The 25,881-nt window shown below is 47.1% G+C and overlaps 1 protein-coding gene across 5 annotated transcripts in view; it reads left to right on the top strand.

The window, feature by feature from the left end:
• CACNA1A (calcium voltage-gated channel subunit alpha1 A) overlaps positions 1-25,881 on the top strand; it is a 300,689-nt gene that overhangs the window by 121,524 nt on the left and 153,284 nt on the right. For all 5 annotated transcript variants that reach the window (XM_054464221.2, XM_054464220.2, XM_054464222.2 and 2 more), the window contains exons 4-6: positions 13,091-13,182; positions 19,286-19,438; positions 24,848-25,041. In XM_054464221.2, the coding sequence (XP_054320196.2) occupies positions 13,091-13,182; positions 19,286-19,438; positions 24,848-25,041 (439 nt within the window). The remainder of the gene's footprint in view (positions 1-13,090; positions 13,183-19,285; positions 19,439-24,847; positions 25,042-25,881) is intronic.

Below are 25,881 nucleotides of genomic sequence, written 5' to 3'. Positions count from 1 at the left end.
GAGAATCGCTTGAACCTGGGAAGCGGAGGATGCAATAAGCTGAGATCGTGCCACTGCACTCCAGCCTGGGCAACAGAATGAGACCCTGTCTCAAAAAAAAAAAAAAAGAAAAAGAAAGAAAAAGAAAAGAAAATATCTGCCCTACGGGGATGGACATGCTAGAACATCAGAGTCCAATGGAACTTTCTGCACTGATGAAGTATGTAGGTATGCACCATCCACATGTGGCTTGGGAGCACTTAAAACGTGACTGGTACAAGTGAATTCTTCATTTAATTTAAATGAATTTAAATCTATATTTAAATAGCTATGTGTGGCTAGTGGTTACTTTATTGGGCGGTGCAGCTCTCTAAAGGCCAAGAGATACATCATCAACTTCTCTCCCTTGACCCATATTCAGTTCTCTCCCACCCTGAAAATCTCCTCTCCTACCCAGGCTCACATTTCCAATTCTTCTCCTCTTGTTCTCCCTCAACCATCAGCCCCGGAAAGACTGGTATGACCCTGATGCCGTATGAAATGCATTCTTCATCCTTTACTCTTACTCATCTCTGTGCGGCCCTGGAGACCAATGACCTCTCCTTTCTCAAAATACTTTTCTATTTTTGTGTGTTTTTGTTGTTGCTATTGTTTTGGGGTTTTTTTTTTTTTTTGAGATGGAGTTTCGTTCTCATCACCCAGGCAGGCTGGAGTGCAATGGTGCGATCTCGGCTTACCGCAACCTCTGCCTCCCAGGTTCAAGCGATTCTCCTGCCTCAGTCTCCCAAGTAGCTGGGATTACAGGCTCCCACCACCACGGCTGGCTAATTTTTTGTATTTTTGGTAGAGACGGAGTTTTGCCATGTTGGCCAGGCTGATCTTGAACTCCTAACCTCAGGGGATCCACCTGCCGCGGCCTTTCAAAGTGCTGGGATTACAGGCATGAGCCACCACACCCAGCCTCAAAATGCTTTTGAACTTGACTGTCAGGTATGCCATTCTCTACCGAGTCTCCTCCCATGTCTGTGTCTTCTCCCTCTTTCTCACGAATCTCTTTCTTCCACTTGTCTCTTAAAATGTTGCTGTCCTGAAATGCTCTACTGGGGACCCTTGACTTTTTCCACTTTACTCATCTACCCTGGGTTATCTGGTCTTCCATAACCCTGTCCTCTGCCACACCTCACTTATTCACCCACCCCAATATTTATTGAGTACCCACTAGGCCATAAAAGATGCTATAAAAAAAAAAACAACCCTGTCCTCGTGGACCTGACATTCTAGAAGAAAGCATGAATAATAAATATGACTTAATAAACACTACGGCCGGGCATGGTGGCTCACACCTATAATCTAAACCTCACTTATTCACCCACCCCAATATTTATTGAGTACCCACTAGGCCATGAAAGATGGTATAAAAAAAAAAGCCCCTGTCCTCATGGAGCTGACATTCTAGAAGAGGGCATGAATAATAAATACGACTTAATAAACAGTACGGTCAGGCATGGTGGCTCACGCCTATAATCCAAACACTAAGAGACCAAGATGAGAGGATCGCTTGAACCCAGGAGTTTGAGACCAGCTTGGGCAACATAGTGGGACCCTGTCTCTACAAAAAATATATTAAAAAATTAGCTGGATAGGGTGATGCATGCCTGTAGTTCCAGCTACTTGGGAGGACAAGGTGGAAGGATTGCTTGAGCCTGAGAGGTCAAGGCCACAGTGAGCTGTGACTGTGCCACTGCACGCCAGCCTGGGTGACAGAGTGAGACCCTGTCTTAAAAATAAGTAAATAAACAAACAAACCAACGATATAATTCCAGGGAGTGAAGAGGCAGGATCTCTTTAGCTAGGAAGTTGAGGGATGTTCTCTCTGAGGAGACAGAATCTGAGTTTCAAGCTGAAGAATTCGAAGAGGCCAGCTAGGCAAAAGATGAGAGTTGAAGGAATGGGGACGGCAGAGGAGACAGCCAATATAGTAATTCTCAATAAAGCAGAAAATGAGCTTTTCCTACTGGCAGAACAGAAAGGAAGTCGGAGTGGCCAGGGTGTTGTAGGACAAGGTGGTCAGCAGGAGTCACATCACGCAAGGTCATGTGCTCATGGTAGAGTTTAAATTTTACTCCAAGCCTGATGGAAGCCATTGGAAGATTTTAACTAAGGAGTGACAGAAAACTGGCATCTCAAACTCAACATGTCTACAACCCAGTTCTTGATCTTCTTCGAAACCTTCTTCTTCCATCTTCCCCATCTCCACTGACAGCAACTTCATCCTTCAGGTAGCTCAGGCCAAAACCCTGGAGTCACCCTTGACACTTCTCTCTCCTGCTCCACACTCAGTCTTTCCATTGGAAGCCCTAGGGGCTGCCATATTGTTCTCCATAGCACTTTACACTGTCTGACATACTATATATTTTCCCACTATTGCTTTGCTCTTGGTAGCATCTTTAGGCACTCTCTGAATATCTGGCACATAGTACGTGCTCACTAAATCCTTGTTGAATAAATGAATGAACATCACTCCGTGGTCCTTTCAGAACCAGAGCCATTCTTCTCTTTCTTCACCACCATTGCCCCTCACCCCGCCCAACTAGTCACAGGAGTTGAAGGATGACACAGTAGAGAACTGGGATTCTGGAGTCCTGTGGCTGGTCTGGGGTTCAAGTTCTTACTAGTGGTAGGAACCTCCACGTGGGATTAACTTATCTGGGCTTTAGTTTCCTCCTCTGTAAAATGGGCCTCAAACTGCCAACCGCTGGGATGCAGGGAGGATTTGATGAGCCCAGGCAGGCTCCCTGGAGCACAGCAATCAATGGCAGCTATATATAAACCGGGGCCTCTTTTGTACTCCCACTGCCTTTGTCCTAGTTCCAGCCCTCATTACACCAGCCTGCTCTTGCGGCTCCCTCCTAACTTCTGCTCCATCACCACCAATCTGTCCTTTCAGCTGTCAGGCTTGTCTTCCGAACGCCAACCCTAATCACATCCCTTCCTGCTCCAAAACCTTACATGACTCTCACTGTCCACAGGACAAGACCCAGCCTCTAGTTGACAGCCTCCACTGTCCAGCTCACCCAACCTCTCCCCTACCACATACCCTGAGTGAAGCCTTCTGCCTCCATAGGGCTTTCTTAGCCAGAGAAGCTTCCCTTATCTTCCTGTTCTCCTCCTAATTCCTTCTTATCCTTCCAGGGAGGAGGCTGTGAGGTAATGCGTCTTGGGAGCCAGCTGGGATTGCACCGGGAGGTGAGATTATCTGCATTTCCGAGGCTTGAACAAGTTAAGGCAATGGGAAAGGTCACACAATGAGAAAATGCAGGGCCAGGATTTAACCCGTCTGAGATGTTCTGACTGTGCTATGCTGCCTCCCCGGACATGAGCTCTGCGATAATGCTGTCCCTAGGCTGTAATCATTTCCTCTTCATCCCTGCCTCCTCTATCCCTGGGGTCAGAGGGACTTGTAGTTGAATCTCTCACTCACTCATTGGTGTGGTCTCTCCCTAAAGCAGGGTGGAGTTCGTCTTAGCGTTATCATTGCATCCAGCGCAACCTCCCTGGTCCAGGCTCATCAGTGTTCAACTGCGTCAATGCAGTTGCCTCCTCCTCAATCTCCCAGCTTCCAGCCTTGCCCCCAAGAGGGATCGTATTTTAATACAAGTCAGATTACATCCCTCCTCCTCTCAGAACCCTCCATGGCTCACACCTTACTCAGAGAAAAAGCCAAAGTCCTCTCCACGACCCACAAAGCCCTGCACCATCCATCACCTCCCTGCCTTCGTCCCCTCTCACCCTCCCCCTTGCTCGCTCTGCTCCAGCCACACCAACTCATCACTGTTTCTCAAATACACCAGGCATGGCCTAGCTATTAAACGCATGGTCCAGCCTGGTGCATTTGAAGAACACAGATGAATTGGTGTGGCTGGAACAGAGTGAGTGAGGGGAAGAGCGGGAGGAGGACCTTTGCACCAGCTGGACCTTTGCACCAGCTGTTCCCTTTGCCTGGAGTTTTCCCTGACATATTCATATGGCTCACTCTCTTGTCTCCCTTGCTTTCTCCCAGTCTTTATTCAAATGTCTATTTCTCTGCACTTGTGCTGTTTGATACAGTCACTGCTGGCCACATGTGGCCTTCGAGCACTTCAATTGAAACACATGAAAGTGTAGAATATTGACCAGATTCCAAGGAAAAGCATGTGCAAAATGTCTTTTATTTCTTAAGATACAGGGTCTCGCTCTGTCTCCCAGCCTGGAATGCAGTGGCACGATCACAGCTCACTGCAGCCTCAAAATCCCAAACTCAAGTGATCCTCCCACCAGCAGCCTCCCGAGTAGCTGGGATTACAGGCACACACCACAATGCCCCGCCAATTTTTTAAATTGTTATTATTTTGTTTAATAGTGACAAGGTCTTGCCATGTTGCTCAGGCTGGTCTGGAACTCCTGGCCTCAAGCGATCCTCCTGCCTCAGCCTCCCAAGTAGCTGAGATTACAGGCAGGAGCTTTTGTGCCCAGCAGGCCTATGATCTTGTTAGAATGCTTCAGGCTGGGCATAGTGGCTCATGCCTCAAATACCAGCACTTTGGGGAGGCCAAAACAGGCAGATTGCTTGAGCTCAGGAGTTCGAGACCAGCCTGGGCAATATGGTAAAACCCTGTCTCTCCAAAAAAAAAAATGCAAAAATTAGCTGGGCATGGTGGCTCCCACCTGTAGTCCCAGCTACTTAGGAGGCTGAGGCAGGAAGATCATCTGAGCCCAGGAGGCAGAGGTTGCAGTGAGCCAAGATCAAGCCACTGCACTCCAGCCTAGACAACAGGGAGACCCTGTCTCAAAAAAATAAATATATAAATAAGTAAATAAATAAATAAACCAATAAACGAATTTTACCTGTTTCTTTTTACTTTTTTAATGTGGCTACTAGCAAATGTTAATTTTTTTTTTTTTTTTTTTTGAGACAGAGTCATGCTCTGTCACCCAGGCTGGAGTGCAGTGGTGTGATCTTGGCTCACTGCAACCTCCACCTCACAGGTTCAAGCAGTTCGCCTGCCTCTGCCTCTGAGTAGCTGGGATTACAGATGCCCACCACCACGCCCAGCTAATTTTTTGCATTTTTAGTAGAGATGGAGTTTCACCATGTTGGCCAGGCTGGTCTCAAACTCCTGGCCTCAAGTGATCTGCCTGCCTTGGCCTCCCAAAGTGCTGGTATTACAGGCATGAGCCACCGTGCCTGGCTATAAAATTTCATAAATAGCTCTTAATAGATTTCTCCTGGGCAGTGCTGTTTGAACACTTTTTTTTTTTTTTTTTTTTTTTTTGAGACAGCGTTTTGCTCTGTCACCAGGCTGGAGTGCAGTGGTGCGATCTCGGCTCACTGCATCCTCTGTCACCCGGGTTCAAGTGATTCTCCTGCCTTAGCCTCCCGAGTAGCTGGGACTACAGATGCCCGCCACCACGCCCAGCTAATTTTTGTATTTTTAGTAGAGATGAGGTTTCACCATATTGGCCAGGCTGGTCTCGAACTCCTGACCTTGTGATCCGCCAGCCTCGGCCTCCCAAAGTGTTGGGATTATAGGCGTGAGCCACTGCGCCCGGCCCTGTAACACTTTTAACACTGAACTGTTTGCCTTCCAGGTAGTAAAGAGCAGGTACCTTTACTGATAGAAATGTCACCACTTCCCTCATCCCCCCAGCCCCATGTCACTGATGCGTCCTTTCCCCTTGCTCTGTGGTAACTTTCTCCTAAGCACTCATCACCCTAACATCTGTCATACAGGTATACCTCAGAGACACTGCTGGTTTGGTTCCAGGTCACCATAATAAAGCAAATATTGCAATAAAGTGAGTCATGTGCCTTTTTTGGTTTCCCAGTGCACATAAAAGTTATGCTTACACTATAGTCTATTAAGTGCATGATAGCATTATGCCTAAAAAAAAATGTACATACCTTAATTTTAAAATGCATCAAGGCTGGGCACAGTGGCTCACGCTTGTAATCCCAACACTTTGGGAGGCCAAGGCAGGAGGATTGCTTGAGCCCAGGGATTTGAAACCAGGCAACAAAGTGAGACCCCGTTTCTACACAAAAATTCTTTTTAAAAATAGCTGGGTATGGTGACGCATGCCTGTGGTCCCAGCTACATGAGAGGCTGAGGTGGGAGGCTCACTTGGGCCTGAGAGATTGAGACTGCAGTGAGCTATGATCACACCACTGCACTCTAGCCTGGGGGACAGAGTGAGACCATATCTCTCAACAAAAATTAAAAAAAAAAAAAAAAAAAAAAGGCTGGGCACAGTGGCTCATGCCTGTAATCCCAACAGTTTGTGAGGCCAAGGTGGGTGGATCACTTGAGGTCAGGAGTTCAAAACCAGCCCAGCCAACATGGTGAAACCCCGTCTCTATGAAAAATACAAAAAATAGCCGGGTGTGGTGGTGCACACCTGTAAGCCCAGCTACTCAGGAGGCTGAGGCACGAGAATTGCTTGAAACTGGGAGGCGGAGGGAGGTTGCAGTGAGCCGAGATTGCACCGCTGCACTCCAGCCTGGGTGACAGACTGAGACTCTGTCTCAAAAAAATAAAAATAAAAATAAATAAATAAATAAATAAATAAATATGTTTCATTACTAAAAAAGTTAACAATCATCTGAGCCTTCAGTGAGTCCTCATCTTGCTGGTGAAGGGTCACTGGCTCAATGTTGATGGGTACTGACTGATCGTGGGGGTGGTTGCTGAAGATTGGGGTGCCTGTGACATTTTCTTAAAATAAGACAAAGTTTTCTGCATCCATGGACTCTTCCTTTCACGAAAGATTTCTCTAGCATGAGATGCTTGTTGACAGCATTTTACCCACAGTAGAACTTTTTTCAAAATTGGAGTCAGTTCTCTCAAACCCTGCCACTGCTTTGTCAACTAAGTTTATGTCATATTCTAAATCCCATGTTGTCATTTTAAGTGTTCACAGAATTTTCACCAGGAGTAGAATCCATCTCAAGAAATCACTTTCTTTGCTCTTCCATGACAAGTAACTCCTCATGCATTGAAGTTTGATCATTGGGCTGCAGCAATTCAGTCACATCTTCAGGCTCCACTTCTAATTCTAGTTCTCTTGCTATTTCCATCACATCTGCAGTGTCTTCCTCCAGTGAAGTCTTGAACTCCTCAAAGTCATCCATGAGGATTGGAATTGACTTCCTCAAAATACCTATTAATGTTGATATTTTGACCTGTTCCCATGAATCACAAATGTTCTTTTTGTTGTTTGTTTGTTGTGGATTTTTTTTATTTTTAATTGAGTTGAGGTCTCACTATGTTGCCAAGACTGGTCTTGAACTCTTGGCCTCAAGTGATCCTCCTGCCTTGATCTCCCTAAGTGCTGGGATTACAGGCATGAGCCACTGGAACCAGCCACAAATGTTCCTAATGGTATCTAGAATGGCGAATCCTTTCCAGAAAGTTTTCAATTTCCTTTGCCCGGATGCATCAAAGGAATTTGTCTATGGCAGCTATAGCCTTATGAAATGTATCCCTTAAATACTAAGATTTGAAATACAGAATTACTTCTTGATCCATGGGCTACAGAATGAATGTTGTGGCTGGGCATGGTGGCTCACGCCTGTAATTCCAGCACTTTGGGAGGCTGAGGCAGGTGGGTAACTTGAGGTCAGGAGTTCAAGACCAGCCTGGTCAATATGGTGAAACCCTATCTCTACTAAAAATACAAAAATTATCTGGGCATGGTGGCATATGACTGTAATCCCAGCTACTTGGGAGGCTGAGGCAGGAGAATTGCTTGAACCCCCTAGAAGACGGAGGTTGCAATGAGCCAAGATCACACCACTGCAGCGACAGAGTGAGACTCTGTCTCAAAAAAAAAAAAGAATGTTGTGTTAGAAGGCATAAAAACAACATTCATCTTCTTGTACATGCCCATCAGAGGTCCTGGATAACCAGTGCATTGTCAGCAGTAATGTTTTGAAAGAAATCTTTTTTCTGACTGGGTGCAGTGGCTCGCACCTGTAATCCTACCACTTTGGGAGGCCGAGGCAGGTGGATCACCTGAGGTCAGGAGTTCAAAACCAGCCTGGCCAACATGGTGAAACCCCAACTCTACTAAAAATACAAAAAAATTAGCCAGGCGTGGTAACAGGTGCCTGTAATCCCAGCTACCCCGGAGGCTGAGGCAGGAGAATCACTTGAACCTGGGAGTCAGAGGTTGCAGTGAGCTGAGGTCATGCCATTGCACTCCAGCCTGGGCAACAAGAGTGCAACTTCGTCTAAAATACATGTATATATAAAATATATATATATTATGTATATTACATGTAATATATGTTTTATATATAATATATATTTTTTTTTCTGAGTAGATCTCAACAGTGGGCTTAAAATATCAGTTGTCCATGCTACAAACAGACAGGCTGTCATTCAGTCTTCACTGTTCCATTTATAGAGCATAGGCAGAGTAGATTTAGCATAATTCTTAAGACCCTAGGACTTTTGGAATGGTAAATGAGCATTAGTTTCAACTTAAAGTCACCAGGAGCACTAGCCCCTAACAAGAGAGTCAGCCTGTCCTTTGAAGCTTTGAGGCCAGGCATTGACTTCTCTCTAACTATGAAAGTCCTAGATGGCAACTTCTTCCAATAGGGCATTTTGTCTACATTAAAAATCTGTTATTCAGTGTCGCCAGCTTCATTAATAATCTCAGCTAGATCTTCTGGATAACTTACTGCAGCTTCTCCATCAGCACTTATCACTTCACCTTGCACTTTTATATTATGGGGACAGCTTCTTTCCTTAAACCTCATGAACCAAGATCTTCTAGCTTCAGATTTTTCTTCTGCAGCTTCCCCACCTCTCTCAGTCTTCACAGACTTAAAGAGAGTTAGGGGCTTGCTGTGGATTAGGCTTTGGCTTAAGGGAATGTTGTGGCTGGTTTGACCACTAAAACTTTCTCCATGTCCGCAATAAGCCTGTCTTACTTTCTTATCATTCATGTGTTTACTAGAGTAGCCCTTTTAATTTCCTTCAGTAATTTTTCCTTTGCATTCACAACTTGGCTAACCTCTAGCTTATGGCCTTTTGTTTGTTTGTTTGTTTTGTTTTTGAGACAGGTCTCACTCTGTTGCCCAGGCTGGAGTGCAGTGGTGCGGTCACCGCTCACTGCAGCCTCAACTTCCTGGGACCAAGTGATCCTCCCACCTCAGCCTCCTAAGTAGCTGAGACTACAGGTGTGCACCACCACACCCAGCTAATTTTTTTATTTTCTGTAGAGATAGAGTCTCCCTATTTTGCCCAGGATAGTCTCAAACTCCTAGGCTCAAGCCATCCTCTCACCTCAGCCTCCCAAAGTGCTGGGATTACAGGCATGAGCCTCCATCCCTGGCCCTATCTCAGCTTTTGACATGCCTTCCTCACTGTGTTTAATCATTTCTAGCTTTTCATTTAAAGTGAGAGACGTGCAACTCTTCCTTTCACTTGAGCACTTAAAGGCCATTGTACGGTTATACACTGACCTAATTTCAATATTGTTATGTCTCGGGGAATAGGAAGGCCCAAGGAAAGCAGGAGAGATGGGGGAATGGCCAGTTAGCAGAACAGTCAGAACACACACAACATTTATCGATCAAGTTTGCCATCTTCTATGGATGTGGTTCGTGGCACCCCCAAACAATTACAATAGTCACATCAAAGATCACTGATCACAGACCACCATAACAGATGTAACAATTATGTAAAAGTTTGAAATACCGTAAGAATTACCAGAGTGTGACACAGAGATGCGAAGTGAGCATACGCTGTTGGAAAAAAAATGGCCCTGATAGACTTCCTTGACGCAGGGTTGCCACAAATCTTCAATTTGTAAGAAACACAATATCTGCAAATTGCAATAAAGCAAAGCACAATGAAATGAAGTCTGCCTCGGCCGGTGTGGTGGCTCACGTCCATAATCCCAGCACTTTGGGAGGCCAAGGCAAGAGGATCCCTTGAGCCCAGGAGTTGGAGGCCAGCCTGGGCAACACAGGGAGACTCCATCTCTAAAACAAAAAAAAACAAAGCCTGCTTGTATTTATTGGGTTTACTCTCAGTCTCCCCCACACAGAGATAGGGCCTGGCTTGTTATTAGTGCTCAGTTAATGTTTGTGAAGTGAAATACTAAGGACTTAACACTGCCTGTTCTTTGCTGTGCACGCCCTGACAGCTTTTATCTGCCAGCACAGAAGAAAACAAGGTGCAGGAAGAGAATAGTCATCTCTAAGTCAGAATTTGAGGAATGCAAATTAGTATCAGAAAGCTGGGAGGAGAAGAGAAAAATAAAGTAAATCAAATTAAAAGTTGAACAGGCCAAGTGCAGTAGCTCATACCTATAATCCCAGCACTTTGGGAGGCCGAGGTGAGAGGATCACTTGAGGCCAGGAGTTCTAGACCAGCCTGGGCAATATAGCAAGACCCCATCTCTACAAAAAAAATTTTAAATTTTCTGAATGTGTTGTTGTACACCTGTAGTCCCAGCTGCTTAGGAGGCAGAGGTGGGAGGATCGCTTGGGCCCAGGAGGTTGAGGCTGCAGTGAACTGTTATTGCACCACTGTACTCAAGCCTGGGTGACAAAATAAGTCCCTGTCTCTAAAAATAAAAATAAATAAATTCATTTTTTGTAAAGTTGTATGTCATGGCCCCTGCCTACTCTGGCTTCATGGCTTGCTGCTTGAACCTTACCACCCAAATCTTAGTGGTGACACCATGTCATTTCTTGAATTTGCCAAGCCTCTTTCAGTCCCAAGCTCTCTGTCATGGCCACTCTCTCAGCCTGGAAAATTCTCTCCCCACTGGCCAGATTTCTCCTCCTCATCTATGGGAACTTGACTTGAAGTAGGGGGTATCCCCAGGCCCCGGACTAGTTAACACGACCTGCCGTGTGCTCCTCAAAGCCGTTGTCTTCCTAGCTGAGAAGGCATCACACCTGCAACAGATTCACTCATTGTGTGCATGTTTTTCTTAACCACTTCTCTTTTGCATCAGCTCCATGGGGCAGGGACAGTCTCATATGTCACTCTACCCAGCACATAGGATATGCTCAGACGCCCACTTGTGGATGGTGGAAAAGGTCGGCCCAACCTAATATGCCCATCTCTCCTCTATGGGTAATCTTGAGAAAAAAAGTTGGAAACATGCTTTGTGTTAGTTTAGGATGACCCAGAATAGATCCTAAAACAAGAATTTAGGGCAATCCTTTTGCAAGTAGTTCATCTGAGAGTGACCCCAGAAAGGGTTGGAGAGGGAGAGGGGAGACGGGGCAAGGAAGGGTGAGTTTGTCCCGTAGGCAACTGAGCTCAGTCTCACTGGGAGCCCACGTGGAACTCACATCTTAAGTGATCCAGAATGAAGGGTGAGGGAGATGGGGTATTGATCCACCAACTCCCAGCAATCTTTGGTTGAGGGCTTCTCCCTTAAAGTTCACTCCCTGGGCCTGCCCCAGATTTGGAGACAGCCCTGAGGCAAGAGGTACAGATACCAGTTGGCCACAGACTGAAGTGTTAAGACCCAAGCCCCTGGATAAAACTGAAAAATCAAGCCAGGTGTGGTGGTTCCCACCTGTAATCCCAGCTACTCAGTAGGCTAAGGCAGGAGGATTGCTTGAGCCCAGGAGTTCAAGGCTGTAGCGAACTATGATTGCACCATTGCATTCCAGCCTGGGCATCAGAGCAAGACCCCATGTCTAAAATAAAAATAAACTGAAAAATCCCCAAGTTATTTGTTGTGGCCAACCTTTTGTTAACCACAGACCCTCTGGTATTCGGCATTTCTTGTCCATTATATGAAGTTCTGATGACAGTCTCTTTTATTGTATTGTGCCTTGACCACGCACTATACATCACTTAGCTCTGAAATGGACATGTTCAGGAAACAGGGCCAGGAGGGACCCTGTGTTTCAACAGCAATACGTTTACAAATGAGGTCTCATGACAGGGTCTTGCTCAGAGGATTTCTATGGAAGCCTCATCCCACCTACTGCTATCATCCTTACTAACTTGAATTTACAAAAGGGACTCTTTTTGACCAGAGGCTTGGGGTCTGTAGCTGCCTTCTAGCCAGCTGATGCCGGCTGGTCCACACAGGCAGGATCACACCCATTTTTTTGTTTTCTTATTTATTTCTGAATAGCTTAGCATACTGCCTGTGTGCCTGGCATTGTGCTGACCACTTTTTGTCAACTTGCTGAATCCTCACAACCCTTGGAGGTATTGATACTATTGTTATCCAGGTTATACAAAAGGGGGAAACTGAGGCACAGAGCAGCGAAGTCCCTTGCCCAAGGTTACCCAACTGTAAAGTGGCAGATCTGGGATTTGAACCCATGCAGCCTGGGCTCTTAACACTGAACTACTTTCCTGGCATTTATTAAAGAGCCACAAACCAGGCCAGGCACCATGGCTCACGCCTGTAATCCCAGCACTTTGGGAGGCCAAGGCGGGTGGATCACCTGAGGTTAAGAGTTCTAGACCAGCCTGGCCAACATGGTGAAACCCTGTCTCTACAAAAATACAAAAAGAAGTACCCAGGCATGATGGCAGGTGCCTAGTAATCCCAGCTACTCGGGAGGCTGAGGCAGGAGAATCCCTTGAACCCGGGAGGCAGAGGTTGCAGTGAGCTGAGATCGCACCATTGGAGATCACACTCCAGCCTGGGCAACAGAATGAGACTCTGTCTCAAAAAAATAAAATAAAATAAAATAAAATAAACAGCCACAAACCCCAAAAGGTCTGCCATTCCCCCAGGGCCCCAGGCCACCCCACAATCTATTGTCATTGTAGGTTGTGAAATATACTGAATGTCACCCCAACCATGAGCCATGGGGAAGATTCCGTTTCTCTCATTGCAACATTTATGCAATATGAACCATCTGTTGGGGGTCTTCGTAAATCACCTTTTATCCCGTGAGGCAGGTACTGTTAAGACCATTTTACAGGTGACAAAACTGAGGCCAGTGGTGTCGAGTCACCTGCCTGTGGTCACCCAGCCAATACAGGACGGCTTGGAATCCCAAGCACCCCCGCCCTGCTGTCTGACCCCCAAAACCCACCCTCTGTTCTCCATTCTGGCTTCTTTCTTTCAGCATCTTGGCGACAGTTGGGACGGAGTTTGACCTACGGACGCTGAGGGCAGTTCGAGTGCTGCGGCCGCTCAAGCTGGTGTCTGGAATCCCAAGTGCGTGAGTTTCCGACCCTGACAAGGGGTTTGCTCACAGGCCCCAGGAGCCCTCAGTTTCCCCTATGCAGAGCATCTCAGGAGGCCACATCCTGCCACCAGCCTGTGTGAGGGCAGTCTCTTCTTTGGGACTCCCTATAGGGGACCCCCTAGGAATATGACTGTAGCTCCCCATGAGCTCCTGAAAGCAAGCTAAGAGCCACACCCATTTATTGAGCACCTACTGTCTACTATCGGGAGCCATGCTAAGCACCATATGTGATCTCATTCAGTACTCACAGCCCTATGAAGTCGATAGGACTGATGTCTCTATTTTATGGAGGGGGAAACTGAGGCTCAGAGTGGCTGAAACATTGGAGCAGGGTTTTGTGGCTGAGAAGTGGCAGAACTAGGAGTGAGCAAGTGTGACTCCAAGCCTGGGCCGTACCACTGGTGGCAATGACCATTCCCATTTACTGAGTGCCTGTTGCATACAGGGCACTGCAGAAGGACTTTACATGAATTACCTTATTTCATCCTCACAGTCACCCAGCGAACACCCATTTTACAGATGAGAAGGTTGAGGCTCAAGGAGGTTAAATTACTCACCTGAATTCTTAGAGTGGACAGTAACGAGCTCTAAAATTCATACTCATTCCTTGCTGCTTTCTCATTCTCCACAGATACATCTAGTCCCCGTTTAAGGGTGGCTGCCATATGCAGGGTCAAAATTAAGTATAGGTTGAGCCAAAAAAAATGTAAAAAGCAAAAATAAAACAGGGCTGTCTGTCCCTTTTCTATCTTCTTGTCTTGGTTAATAATAATAATTTAGCCAGGCATGGTGGCTCATGCCTGTAATTCCAGCACTTTGGGAGGATCACTTGAGGCCACAAGTTCAAGACCAGCCTGGGCAACATTGTGAGACCCCAATGTCTACAATTTTTTTTTTTTTTTTTTTTTTTTTTAGAAATTAGCCAGGTTGGCTGGGCACAGTGGCTCACACCTGGAATCCCAGCACTTTGGGAGACTGAAGCGGGCAGATAGATTGAGCTTAGGAGTTTAAGATCAGCCTGGGCAACATGGCGAAACCCCGTCTCAAAAAAAAAAAAAAAAATTAGCAGGCATGATGGTGTACACCCGTAGTCCCAGCTACTTAAAAGGCTGAGGCAGGAGGATCTGAGCCCAGGAGGTCAAGGCTACGTTGAGCTGTGATAGCACCACTGCACTCTAGCCTGGGCAACAGAGTGAGACCTTGTCTCAAAAAAACAGACAACAAAAAGTTTAAAAACAATTTATAGGCTGGGTGCAGTGATCATGCCTGTAATCCTAGCACTTTGGGAGGCCAAGGCGGGTGGGTGGATCACCTGAAGTCAGGAGTTCGAGACCTGCCTGGCCAAAATGGCGAAACCCCGTCTCTACTAAAAATACAAAAATTAGCCGGACGTGGTGGCGGGCATCTATAATCCCAGCTACTCGGGAGACTGAGGCAGGAGAATCACTTGAACCTGGGGGGCGGAGGTTGCAGTGAGCTGAGATCACGCCACTGTACTCCAGCCTGGATGAAAGAGTGAAACTCCGTCTCAAAAAAAGAAAAGAAAAAATTAAAAAGCACTTACTATATGCCAGACATTATTCTAAGTATTTCCATTTTTTTAAAGTCCTTTATCCTCCCAACAAGCCTGTGAAGTAGTCTCTTTTATTATCACCATTTTACATTTTATTGGCTTCATTCTTCAGGCTCATTGCTACTAAGGTTTAAAGAGTAGGATTTCCCAGAGGATCACCAGCAGGGTCTTTTTGTAGAAAGAAGACACTTCTACCCAAGGTCTCTGCAAGATCCCAGCAGATGCCTGCATCATATTAAATTAAGAGCCATCCCAAATCTAACAGTCAAAAGAGCCAGGTGCAGTGGCTCACACCTGTAATCCCAGCACTTTGGGAGGCCAAGGCAGGACGATTGCCTGAGGCCAGGAGTTCAAGACCAGCCTGGGCAACAAAGCGAGACCCTGTCTCTAAAAAAAAAATACAAAAACTAGCCAGGTGTGGTAGTGTGTACCAGTAGTCTCAGCTACAGGAGGGAGACTGAGATGGGAGGATCGCTTAAGCCTGGGAGTTTGAAGCTGCACTGAGCTGTGATGGTGCCACTGCACTCAGCCTGGGCAACAAAGTGAGACCCTGTCTCAAAAAATATATATATTATAATAGCAATAGTAACAAGAGTCTCTGTTTAATGACTGCCTATGACTTACTAGGTACTTCACTGTGTATGAACTCTCTCATTTAATCCTGTGAGGGAGGTACTGTTCTAGTCCCCCAGTTACAGATGGAGAAGCTGAGGTTTGTAATTCACTAGTAAGTGGTTGACTAGGTCAGGTTCCCTTGAAGCGGATACTTAGGTAGGTGTTCAGATGCACCTGCTTTATTGGGGGGATGGCTCTTGGGAGAGACAGCAGGAGATCAGCAGGGTGGGGCTGGGGAATGGATAGAGCAGGGATGCAATTTCAGCTGGAGTGTGTGTGACACCAGAGTTGTCCTCCAATGCATGACAAGGATGCTGGCCTTTTGTACTTCTGTGGTCAGTCACTGCGGATGGGAGGTAGAGACGCAGTAGCTCCCAGGTGAGATAGCTTTAGATCACCAAGGGCAATTCTACTAAGAAGAGGGCCAGCTGGGAGGCATTAGCAACCAACATCCATAGCAGCTGGAGGGCAGGTACACCAGAAAGAAAATGGGATCTTGGCCGGACACCAAGAGTATCCAGCACCTTAACCACTGCACCGCACTGCATCTGTTAGCACCCACATTACATTTTTAAGCCCTTGGAGTGGCATGGCCCCTCGAGCTCTCCTGACAGTTTCTCTCTCTTACTGTGGTGTCCATCCATCAGGAGCCATGGGAAGTTCCTCCAATCAAGAAGCAAAGCCTCAAGCTATATGTTTGAACCTTCACTTTGACCATAGATTTTCCTACTAGATACCACAGTGGTTACAAACATAGGATGTTGTCATCGTTCAGACCTGAGTTAATAGCCTCAAGAAAAAAATGGTAGTGGAACCAGGCATGGTGAAGTGTGCCTGTAGTCCCACCTACTCAGGAGGCTGAGGCAGGAGGCTCGCTTGTGCCCAGGAGGTCAAGGCTACAGTGAGCCGTGATCATGCCACTGTATTCCAGCCTGGGTGACAGAGCAAGCCCATCTCAAAAAAAAAGCCAATGATGGGCAAAGAAATACTAACTAAGGCTCTTGCTCTGTCGCCAGGCTGGAGTGCAGTGGTGCAATCACAGCTCAGTACAGCCTCAACCTCCCCAGACTCAAGCAATCCTACCATCTCAGCCTCCCAAATAGCTGGAACTCAAGGCACACAGCACCATGCCCAGTTAATTTTTTTGTATTTTGTAGAGACAGGGTTTCACCACGCTGCTCAGGCTGGTCTCAAACTCCTGGGTTCAAGTGATCCACCCGCCTCAGCCTCTCAAAGTGCTGGGATTACAGGTGTGAGCCGCCACGCCTGGCCAGCTATTATTACTATGAACATTCTTCGAGTCTTAACAACAGTGGAACTTTTAATGTAGGATGCGAATTTCAGTATTAACCCCTTCGTCTCCCAAAAGGATTTGAAGCCCAGACTAATTCAGCCACCATGAATGAACCATTTGTTAGATGAGAGGCTACTGGAGGCTGAGCTTGGTAGGATAAGAGCTTGCATGGGGTCCCTGATTGATGACAATACCCCCAGATTTAGGTCTTTAGATGCCCAGTTGGGTGTGTCTTCTGTTCCACTGTGTCCCTTCAGGGACTGTTCCCTGCCTTCTCTTTTTTTGAGACGGAGTCTCGCACCATCACCCAGGCTGGAGTGCAATGGCGCGATCTCGGCTCACTGCAAGCTCCGCCTCCCAGGTTCACGCCATTCTCCTGCCTCAGCCTCCCGAGCAGCCAGGACTACAGGCGCCCGCCACCAGGCCCGGCTAATTTTTTTGTATTTTTAGTAGAGACGGGGTTTCACCTTATTAGCCAGGATGGTCTCGATCTCCTGACCTCGTGATCTGCCTGCCTTGGCCTCCCAAAGTGCTGGGATTACAGGCATGAGCCACCGCACCTGGCCCCCTGCCTTCTTATTCACCACCATCTTTCTGAATTGGGTTGCTCAGAACAGAGAAAGCAACATCAGCACATGGGCAAACATGGGGCTTCGTGGCAGATGGACCTGGGTTCAAATCCTTGTTCTGCCTTTTTTTTTTTTTTTTTTTTTTTTTTTGAGACAGAGTCTCGCTCTGTCACCCAGACTGGAGTACAGTGGTGTGATCTTGGTTCACTGCAACCTCTGCCTCCCAAGTTCAAGCAATTCTCCTTCCTCAGCCTTCCAAGTAGCTGGGATTACAGGCGCTGGCCACCATGCCCAGATAATTTTTTGTATTTTTAGTAGAGATGGGGTTTCACCGTGTTGGCCAGGCTGGTCTTGAACTCCTGACCTCAGGTAATCTGCTGGCCTCGGCTTCCCAAAGTGCTGGGATTACAGGGATGAACCGCCGTGCCCTGCCTAGTTCTGCCATTTCTCGTGCATTCTCTGGGTGAATCACAGCATCTCTGTTAGCCGTGCTTCCCACTTCTGTAAAATGGGAGTGACTACATATATGGCCACCTCAGGAGTTTGTCGCTAGAAGCCAGTGAAATAATGTTGACTGTGGTTCCTTGGGGTTGAAATTGGGACCACCCACCGCTTTCCTACCCAGAGCAGCAACCAGCCTATGTGGCAGCCTTTTATGAATGAGGAAAAGACACCGCCTCTTAGCAGAAAAAAAAAATTAAGAAAATGGCTCCCTCTTCTGGGTGCAAGTTGCCCAACACCCAGGAATATGGCTCCAAAAGCAATGGATTCCCACCCCTTTCTTGCCCAAAAGATCATCAAATGGAACAGCATGTCAAATACCTTTATTAAATACTTTAAAGTTGGCTGGGCTCGGTGGCTCACGCCTGTAATCCCAGAACTTTGGGAGGCAGAGGCGGGAAGATCGCTTGAGGTCAGGAGTTTGAGACCAGCCTGGATAACATAGTGAGACCCTGTCTCTATAAAACATATATATATATTTCTTTGAGACAGGGTCTTGCTCTGCTGCCCAGGCTGGAGTGCAGTGGCACTGCAGTGCACTGCAGCCTTAACCTCCTGGGCTCAAGTGATCCTCCTGCCTCAGTCGCTAGAGTAGCTAGGACTACAGGCATGCACCATCATGCCTGGCTAATTAAAATAAATAAATAAATAAATAAATAAATAAATAAATACTTTAAAGTTAAAATTGCTTTTTAAAAAATAATAAGGCTGGGCGCGGTGGCTCATGCCTGTAATCCCAGCACTTTGGGAGACCGAGGCGGGCGGATCACGAGGTTGGGAGATCGAGACCATCCTGGCTAACACGGTGAAACCCCGTCTCCACTAAAAATATGAAAAATTAGCTGGGCGTGGTGGTGGGCACCTGTAGTCCCAGCTACTTGGGAGGCTGAGGCAGGAGAATGGTGTAAACCTGGGAGGCAGAGCTTGCAGTGAGCCGAGATGGCACCACTGCACTCCAGCCTGGGCGACAGAATGAGAATCTGCCTCAAAAAAAATAAAAAATAAAAAAATAATAATAGGGGCCAGGTATGGTGGCTCACACCTATAATCCTAGCACTTTAGGAGGCTGAGGAGTTTGAGTGCTTGGAGGCCAGGCGCTTCAGGCCAGCCTGGGCAACATAGCAAGACCCCATCTCTACAAACAAGTTTTAAAATTTAGCCAGGCATGGTGGTGCATGCCTGTAGTCCTAGCTATTCCAGGGACTGAGGCAGGAGGATCGCCTGAGCCCAGGAGGTTGAGGCTGCAGTGAGCTATGATTGTGCCACTGCACTGCCGCCTGAGCAGCAGTGCAAAACCCTGTCTCAAAGGAAAAAAAAAACCTAGGAAGGGTTGTTCCTATGATAAGGATCAGCCTCCGTGTGGTGCTTCCTTCACCACTGCCCAATCCCCAGGCTCCTGGGTGCTTGAGGTTCCCTCGGGAACACATCTGCTCTGTTTGGGAGAGACCTTGGCGTCTTGGTGGCGGGGTTTGGGGGTACTTGCTCATGGGCTTATGGGGCCTCTCTCTGTGTCCCCCCAGGTTTACAAGTCGTCCTGAAGTCGATCATGAAGGCGATGATCCCTTTGCTGCAGATCGGCCTCCTCCTATTTTTTGCAATCCTTATTTTTGCAATTATAGGGTTAGAATTTTATATGGGAAAATTTCATACCACCTGCTTTGAAGAGGGGACAGGTAGGTCCACGGAGCATGATGTGTCTTTCCAGTTTTCTCCTTCACAGACAAGCTCTTGGGAGGATTAGGCAGGGGTGTGCTCCTTTCTCCTGGCAGCTGGGAGGACCGTCTCCTTCAGAGAGCACTGCAGGAGAGGCAGTGGGTGAAATAGCCTCTGAGATCTTAGCTGTTGAAAGGGTTGGGGTTCCACAGAAGGTGACCCAGCAGAGAAAGAGTTTATTTGGAAATGATCCCAGAAAGCACCATCAGGAGAATGAGGAAGTGAGCAGAGAAAGGAAGGGATCTGTTAAAGGGTGTGCTACCAAGCGGGTTATCACTTACAACTGGGACTGGATCCCCCTGGGCACCTCTGGGAGACAGCAAAGAACACACAACTCAGCTGGGCATGGTGGCTCACGCCTGCAATCCCAGCACTTTGGGGGGCCGAGGGGGGTGGATCACCTGAGATCAGGAGTCAGAGACCATCCTGGCCAACATGGTGAAACCCATCTGTACTAAAAAATACAAAAATTAGCTGGGTGTGGTGGCAGGCACCTGTAGTCCCAATTACTCAGGAGGCTGAGGCAGGAGAATCACTTGAACCTGGGAGGCAGAAGTTGCAGTGAGCCAAGATCACACCACTGCACTCCAGCCTGGCAAAAGAGCGAGACTCCATCTCAAATAAATAAATACAAATATAAATAAAAAAAGAACACACACCTCAGAGCCGTCCCAGCCAAGGGGCAAGGGAGCTGGGGTATTTATACACTGGCTTCTTTCTGACATTGGTGAGGACTGCTCCTAGAGTGGGAATTAATGCCTGGCACATCTGGCTGAGTGGAACAGGTATTCTGAGTGCTTTCAGACCTCAACCAGTCCTGACTTCTAAAGCAAGCAAGAAGTGGGGAGAGTTGGGCCAGAAAAGGGTTACTGCCTAAATGCAGTGTGAGTGGTACCTTGTGGAAGGTGAGAGTACTGGATGAGTCCTCCTCGTCTCCCCCAACCCCCAGGATGTGCCAGAGATACCCCAATTGGGAGTCCTGACACCAGCCAATCAGAACCTAGCACTCAGCAGTGTTCTGCCCCTCCCTGACTATGCCCACATTAACCCTTCAGTGGCTGGGTCTGGGGGTGGGGTGAGCCCCGGAAAAGCCAGGCAGCCCAGAGACACTCTCCCAGGGCTCAGCTCTGAACCAGCAGTGTGGAAGCAGTGTGTCTGCCACGATCCACACTCAGGAACCAAATAGCCCTTGGATACGTTTTCAGTTAAATCTTTGCCTGTCCAAACTCTAGCTGCTTGCTCTCTAAAGCTCCAGAATGAAATGGAATCAAGTAGGAAAAGATGCCTTCAGTATTTCAATATTTGGACCACTGGCCATCTGGGTGCAGACAGACTGAATGGCAGCTCTGGTTCTGATGATTTGGGTCAAGGGAGCTGTGAATTGAAGGAGTGGATAGAAGGAATCAAGAAGCCCAAAGGGGAACCCAGGTGGGCAGAGAAAGAGGTTTCAGGCCCCTTATTTGGGAAAGGCAGCCACAGAAGAAGATTCTGTCTGGGAGTGGATTTCCACCCACCCTCTCCACCCAGTGACCCCCAAGTGGATCCGCAGAGGCAGCCCCTGAGCCCTCCCTCCCCACTCCTCCCCAGGCGGGAGGGAAAACCCACTGGGGAAGGTTTATTTGCAATGGTTGGAGGTTTGGGGTTTTTTGTGGGTTTTTTTGGTTTGGTTTTTTTTTTCCTCTTTTTCTCTTGCTCCTCTTGTCTCCTTCTCTCCTGGGCTTGTGAAGTTTGCTCAATATGGAATGTCCTAATTATTTCTTTCCCTGATGAAGAAGGTGTTAATTGAGGCAGAGCTATTTCTGCTCCTGGCCTCGTCACCCAGGCGGAAATGCGAGAGAGAGAGAGAGAGAGAGGGAGAGAGAGAGAGAGAGAGAGAGAGAGAATGAATATGGGGCAGGGCCTCTTGGAAAAATCAGCCGTGAGCAGAGAAACCAGGACTCCTGGATGCTAGGTTTCTGTGAGGTTTTATTTTAGACTAGCTAAAGGAGAAGAGGCCATGGGGTTGGCTTGGGTCCAAGTGGGGTTTTGAGGGGACAGATGTGGGTGGTACCACCAGAGGGGAGGAAGCCTCGATTTAGGAGAAAGACTGAAAAGCTAGCTCACGATTAAAAATATAAGACGTGTGAGTAAGAGACAGATATATACAGACACCCAGGCAGTGGGTTAATTTTAAAATGTATTTATAACCGAATTCCTCAGACACTCTGGACGCTTGTTTTTCTAGAAGCAACGCTCAGAGTGTTTCGTGTCGGTGGTTGGGGGGTTGAGGGGGATTGCAAAGCTGCTAAAGATAGACCCGTTTTCAGTAGCATTCCTCAGTGTCGGGAGCCCAGTTCCTGTGCGCCCAGCTCCTGTGCGCCCAGCACCGTGCCAATCGCTTAGAAGGAAGCAAAGATAAAGTGGAAGGCTTCCTGCTTTCTAAGAGCTTCCAAAATAGAGGAAACAAGACCCCTCATTTGCAGCCATTTTTAACGGTGAAGGCTAATGTGTGATTATACCCACGCCCCCCTAAATGTGAAAATTCAGTAGCTATTGTATGCCTGAAAGGGGCCAGGTGCAGTGGCTCACACCTGTAATCCCAGCACTTTGAGAGGCTGAGGTGGGAGTATCCCTTGAGGCCATTAGTTTGAGACCAGCCTAGGCAACATAGCAAGACGCTGTCTCTGCTAAAATAAAAATTTAAAAATTGGCCGGGTGCAGTGGCTCATGCCTGTAATCCCAGCACTTTGGGAGGCCGAGGCAGGCGGATCAAAAGGTCAGGAGTTCAAGACCTGCCTGGCCAACATAGTGAAACCCCGTCTCTACTAAAAATACAAAAAAAGAAAAAAAATTAGCCAGGCATGGTGGCGTGTGCCTGTAGTACCACATACTTGAGAGGCTGAGGCAGGAGAATCACTTGAACCTGGGACATAGAGGTTACAGTGAGCCGAGATCATGCTACTGCACTGCAGCTTGGGCAACAGAGTGAGATTTCTTCTCAAAATAAAAAAATTTAAAAATTAGCCATGAGTGGTGGTACATGCCTGTAGTCCTAGCTACTCAGGAGGCTGAGGAAGAAGGATCACTTGAGCCCAGGAATTGGAGGCTGTGAGGCTGCAGTAAGCTATGATGGAGCCTGCACTGCAGCCTGGGTGACAAAGTGAGACCCTGTCTCAAAAAAAAAAAGAGAGAGAGAGAGAGAGGAAAGAAGGAAGGGAGGGAGGGAGGGAAGGAGGGAGGGAGGGACTGGGGCTGTATTAACTGGGCTACACAAAGAGGCTACATGGAGGGTGGGAATTGAGCCAGACTTGGACATGGCGTGGAGACAGAGAAGATTCCAGGCACAGGTGCCATGCTAAACGATAGTTCTCATTTATTATAGGAACCCATGGATTTATTTTGTTCTCTGCTCTGAGCCTTATGTTTAAAAGATTTTTGCCTTCCAACCTGTATTTATCGAATAATAGTTCATGTACCAAGTCCAGCATAAGTGAGGAAGGCGTTTCCAACAACTTAAGTTCATGGCGAGGCTAGACTTGGAGTTTCTATTCAGCCAGAGCTTGAAAGGCCAACAATATTCATTCATTCAGCATTGGTTTATTTCCCTCTGCTGTGTGCTCAGTCAAGGGAGCAGAGAATTGGTGCTGCAAAGTCTGTAGCACATACATTGAGAGATATTTTTGTTGAGTAGGAAGCTTGAGTTTACACACACTCAGCTGTTTGTTTTCTTGTCCGACAATGCCACGGTCGTCTTTGAAAACCTTCAAAAGCATCGCTCACAGAATAAGGTCCTCTCAGACCCGCTGTGCTGGTAAAATGAGGACACTCCCAGGATGTGAGCTTTCCTGCCTCCCTACCCCATCAATACCTTAAGATTTGGACTGACCTTTTAGCGTTCAGCCTGACTGCCACCTCCCCAGGAAGCTGTCTTTGGTTTCCAGCAAGAGGGGTGTCTATTGGCACGTTTCTCTCTCCTTGTGGCATTTTCACAGCCTGCCTCCTGCTATTTGGGGAGAAAGCTCAGCTCCTGTTCCTTACCCTTAGGCAAGGGTAGGAACTGTGTGTACTGGTGTCCCTCACCCCCAGAACAGCTCCCTGAGCCCAGTACATCCCAAGAAGAAAAAAATCAGCAAGGCTTATAGGAGAATAACACAACGCGCTTGACAAATTTGTCCTAATGGATGTCGGAAGAAGGCTGCACTTACCAGCTGCACTGTGCACACGGCACATTTACTAAAACTGACTATATTATGGACCATAAAGTTTGTCTCAACAGAGGTCAAAAAGCTGAAAAAAATACAAATACAAAACATATTTTCTGACCATAATGCAATTAAGCTGGAAATCAGTAACAAAAAGAGAACTCTAAAAGTGTTTGCAGATTAAGAGACATGCCTCTCATTTACGGATGAAATGATATGATGTCTGAGCTTTGCTTTAAAAATATTCTAGGCTGGGCGCGGTGGCTCACGCCTGTAATCCCAGCACTTTGGGAGGCCGAGGTGGGTGGATCACTTGAGGTCAGGAGTTCGAGACCAGCCTGGCCACTATGGTGAAACCCCATCTCCACTAAAAATACAAAAATTATCCAGGTGTGGTGGTGGTCACCTGTAATCCCAGCTACTTGGGAGCCTGAGGCAGGAGAATCCCTTGGACCTGGGAGTCGGAGATTGTAGTGAGCTGAGATCATGCCATTGCACTCCAGCCTGGGTGACAGAATGAGACTTTGTCTCAAAAAAAAAATTCTAGTGGCAAGGCAAAGTGTTTGGAGGGGATACAGATGAATAGATGAAACAAAATTGGCCAGAAGTAAGTAGATAAGTGTCTAAATTGGTGATAGGTACATGGTGAATCATTATACTGTTCTATACTTCTCTCTCGCTCTCTCTCTCCCCCCTTCTCTCCCTGTCTCCCTCTCCCCTCTGTCTTTATATATATATACACATACACCTAATAAGTTTTTTTAAAAAACAAATACATCTAAATTACCCATAGGTCAAAGAAGAAATAATAATGGAAATTAGAAAATATTTTACTTGATCAATAATGATAATGCATGACAAAATTTTGGGATGCAGGTAAAGCCACACTTAAAGGCAATTTATAGCCTTGAAGGCAATTAATCCATCCATCTCAAAAGTTTAGGAAAAGAATAGAAAAAAAAACACATGGAAAACAGAAAGAGAAAAGTAGTAAAGCTCAGAGAAGAAATTAATCAATAGAAAACAAATAATAGACCCACAAAGCCAAACATTGATCTCTTTGAAGACTGATCACGTTTGTCCCAATAGTTATTCATTCCAACAACACTGTAGAGTCACTGGTCCCTATTTCTTAGAGCTGGTTTTCCCTGCTCCTTCCCCTGACTTTTCTCCCCTTCCCTTTTGTAGATGACATTCAGGGTGAGTCTCCGGCTCCATGTGGGACAGAAGAGCCCGCCCGCACCTGCCCCAATGGGACCAAATGTCAGCCCTACTGGGAAGGGCCCAACAATGGGATCACTCAGTTCGACAACATCCTGTTTGCAGTGCTGACTGTTTTCCAGTGCATAACCATGGAAGGGTGGACTGATCTCCTCTACAATGTAAGTGATGCTGGGACAGTGTGTATGGACAATCAGAGTCTCAGGGAGGTGGCCTCCCGGGACCAGTGAGACTCCAAGGCTGCAATGGAGGGACCCTGAGCTGGGGGAGGCAGCCCAAGGACAACACAGCCCCAGTGAAGCTGGCCTCTGAGGCTCAGGCTTTCGAAGATTACAGGGGCTCAAGAGCAGAACTCTAACTATAGGGCGTAGAAGTCTGTAGGGCCCCCAGATGCAACGTCATTTTTCATTGTGCAAGTGTTTAGATATAATTTTAGATTTTTGAATATGGAAAGGTTATATGATCCAAAAACCAACACAGATAAAAGATAGAGTAATATCTTTGGACGTAGGCAAGGGGGCCCTGCCCTGAGGCTCACCCAGCCCTTCTCCAGCTATACCACTCCCCGTGGGATGAGAAGTTCCTGGAGCCAAGGGGATGTGTCTACCAAGAGCTTGTGCCCTACTTTCTAGACCATGTTCTGAGTTACCAGGATCCTGGAATTCCCTGCCCATGGCCAGGTTCCATGAACTTGCATGCAATTCTCATATGGATCTGTTCGTAACCCACCTGAGGGCCAAGGACATCTGAGGGGTGGCTGTTGACACAAATGTGGCCAGAGCTTGGATGTACAAGCTGGAATGCCCACACATATGTGTGGAGCCCCTCTGGCAGGACAGAGCCATGACTAAGAAGAGAGAGGGACAGGACAGTGCTGGCTCTCCCCACATCTTGACCCAGTGCAGATATCCGGATTCTAAATTCCACCCTGACCTTCCGAAGTGTAAAGAAAGGTATATTTGCAAAAGTAGAAGCACACAGCATGTTTTATTTAGTTACCT

Source organism: Pongo pygmaeus, chromosome 20 (assembly GCF_028885625.2).
Source record: "Pongo pygmaeus isolate AG05252 chromosome 20, NHGRI_mPonPyg2-v2.0_pri, whole genome shotgun sequence".
Classification (NCBI taxonomy): domain Eukaryota; kingdom Metazoa; phylum Chordata; class Mammalia; order Primates; family Hominidae; genus Pongo; species Pongo pygmaeus.
The sequence above is the reverse complement of the archived record's forward strand: the minus strand, read 5'-3'. Positions and strand labels throughout refer to the sequence as shown.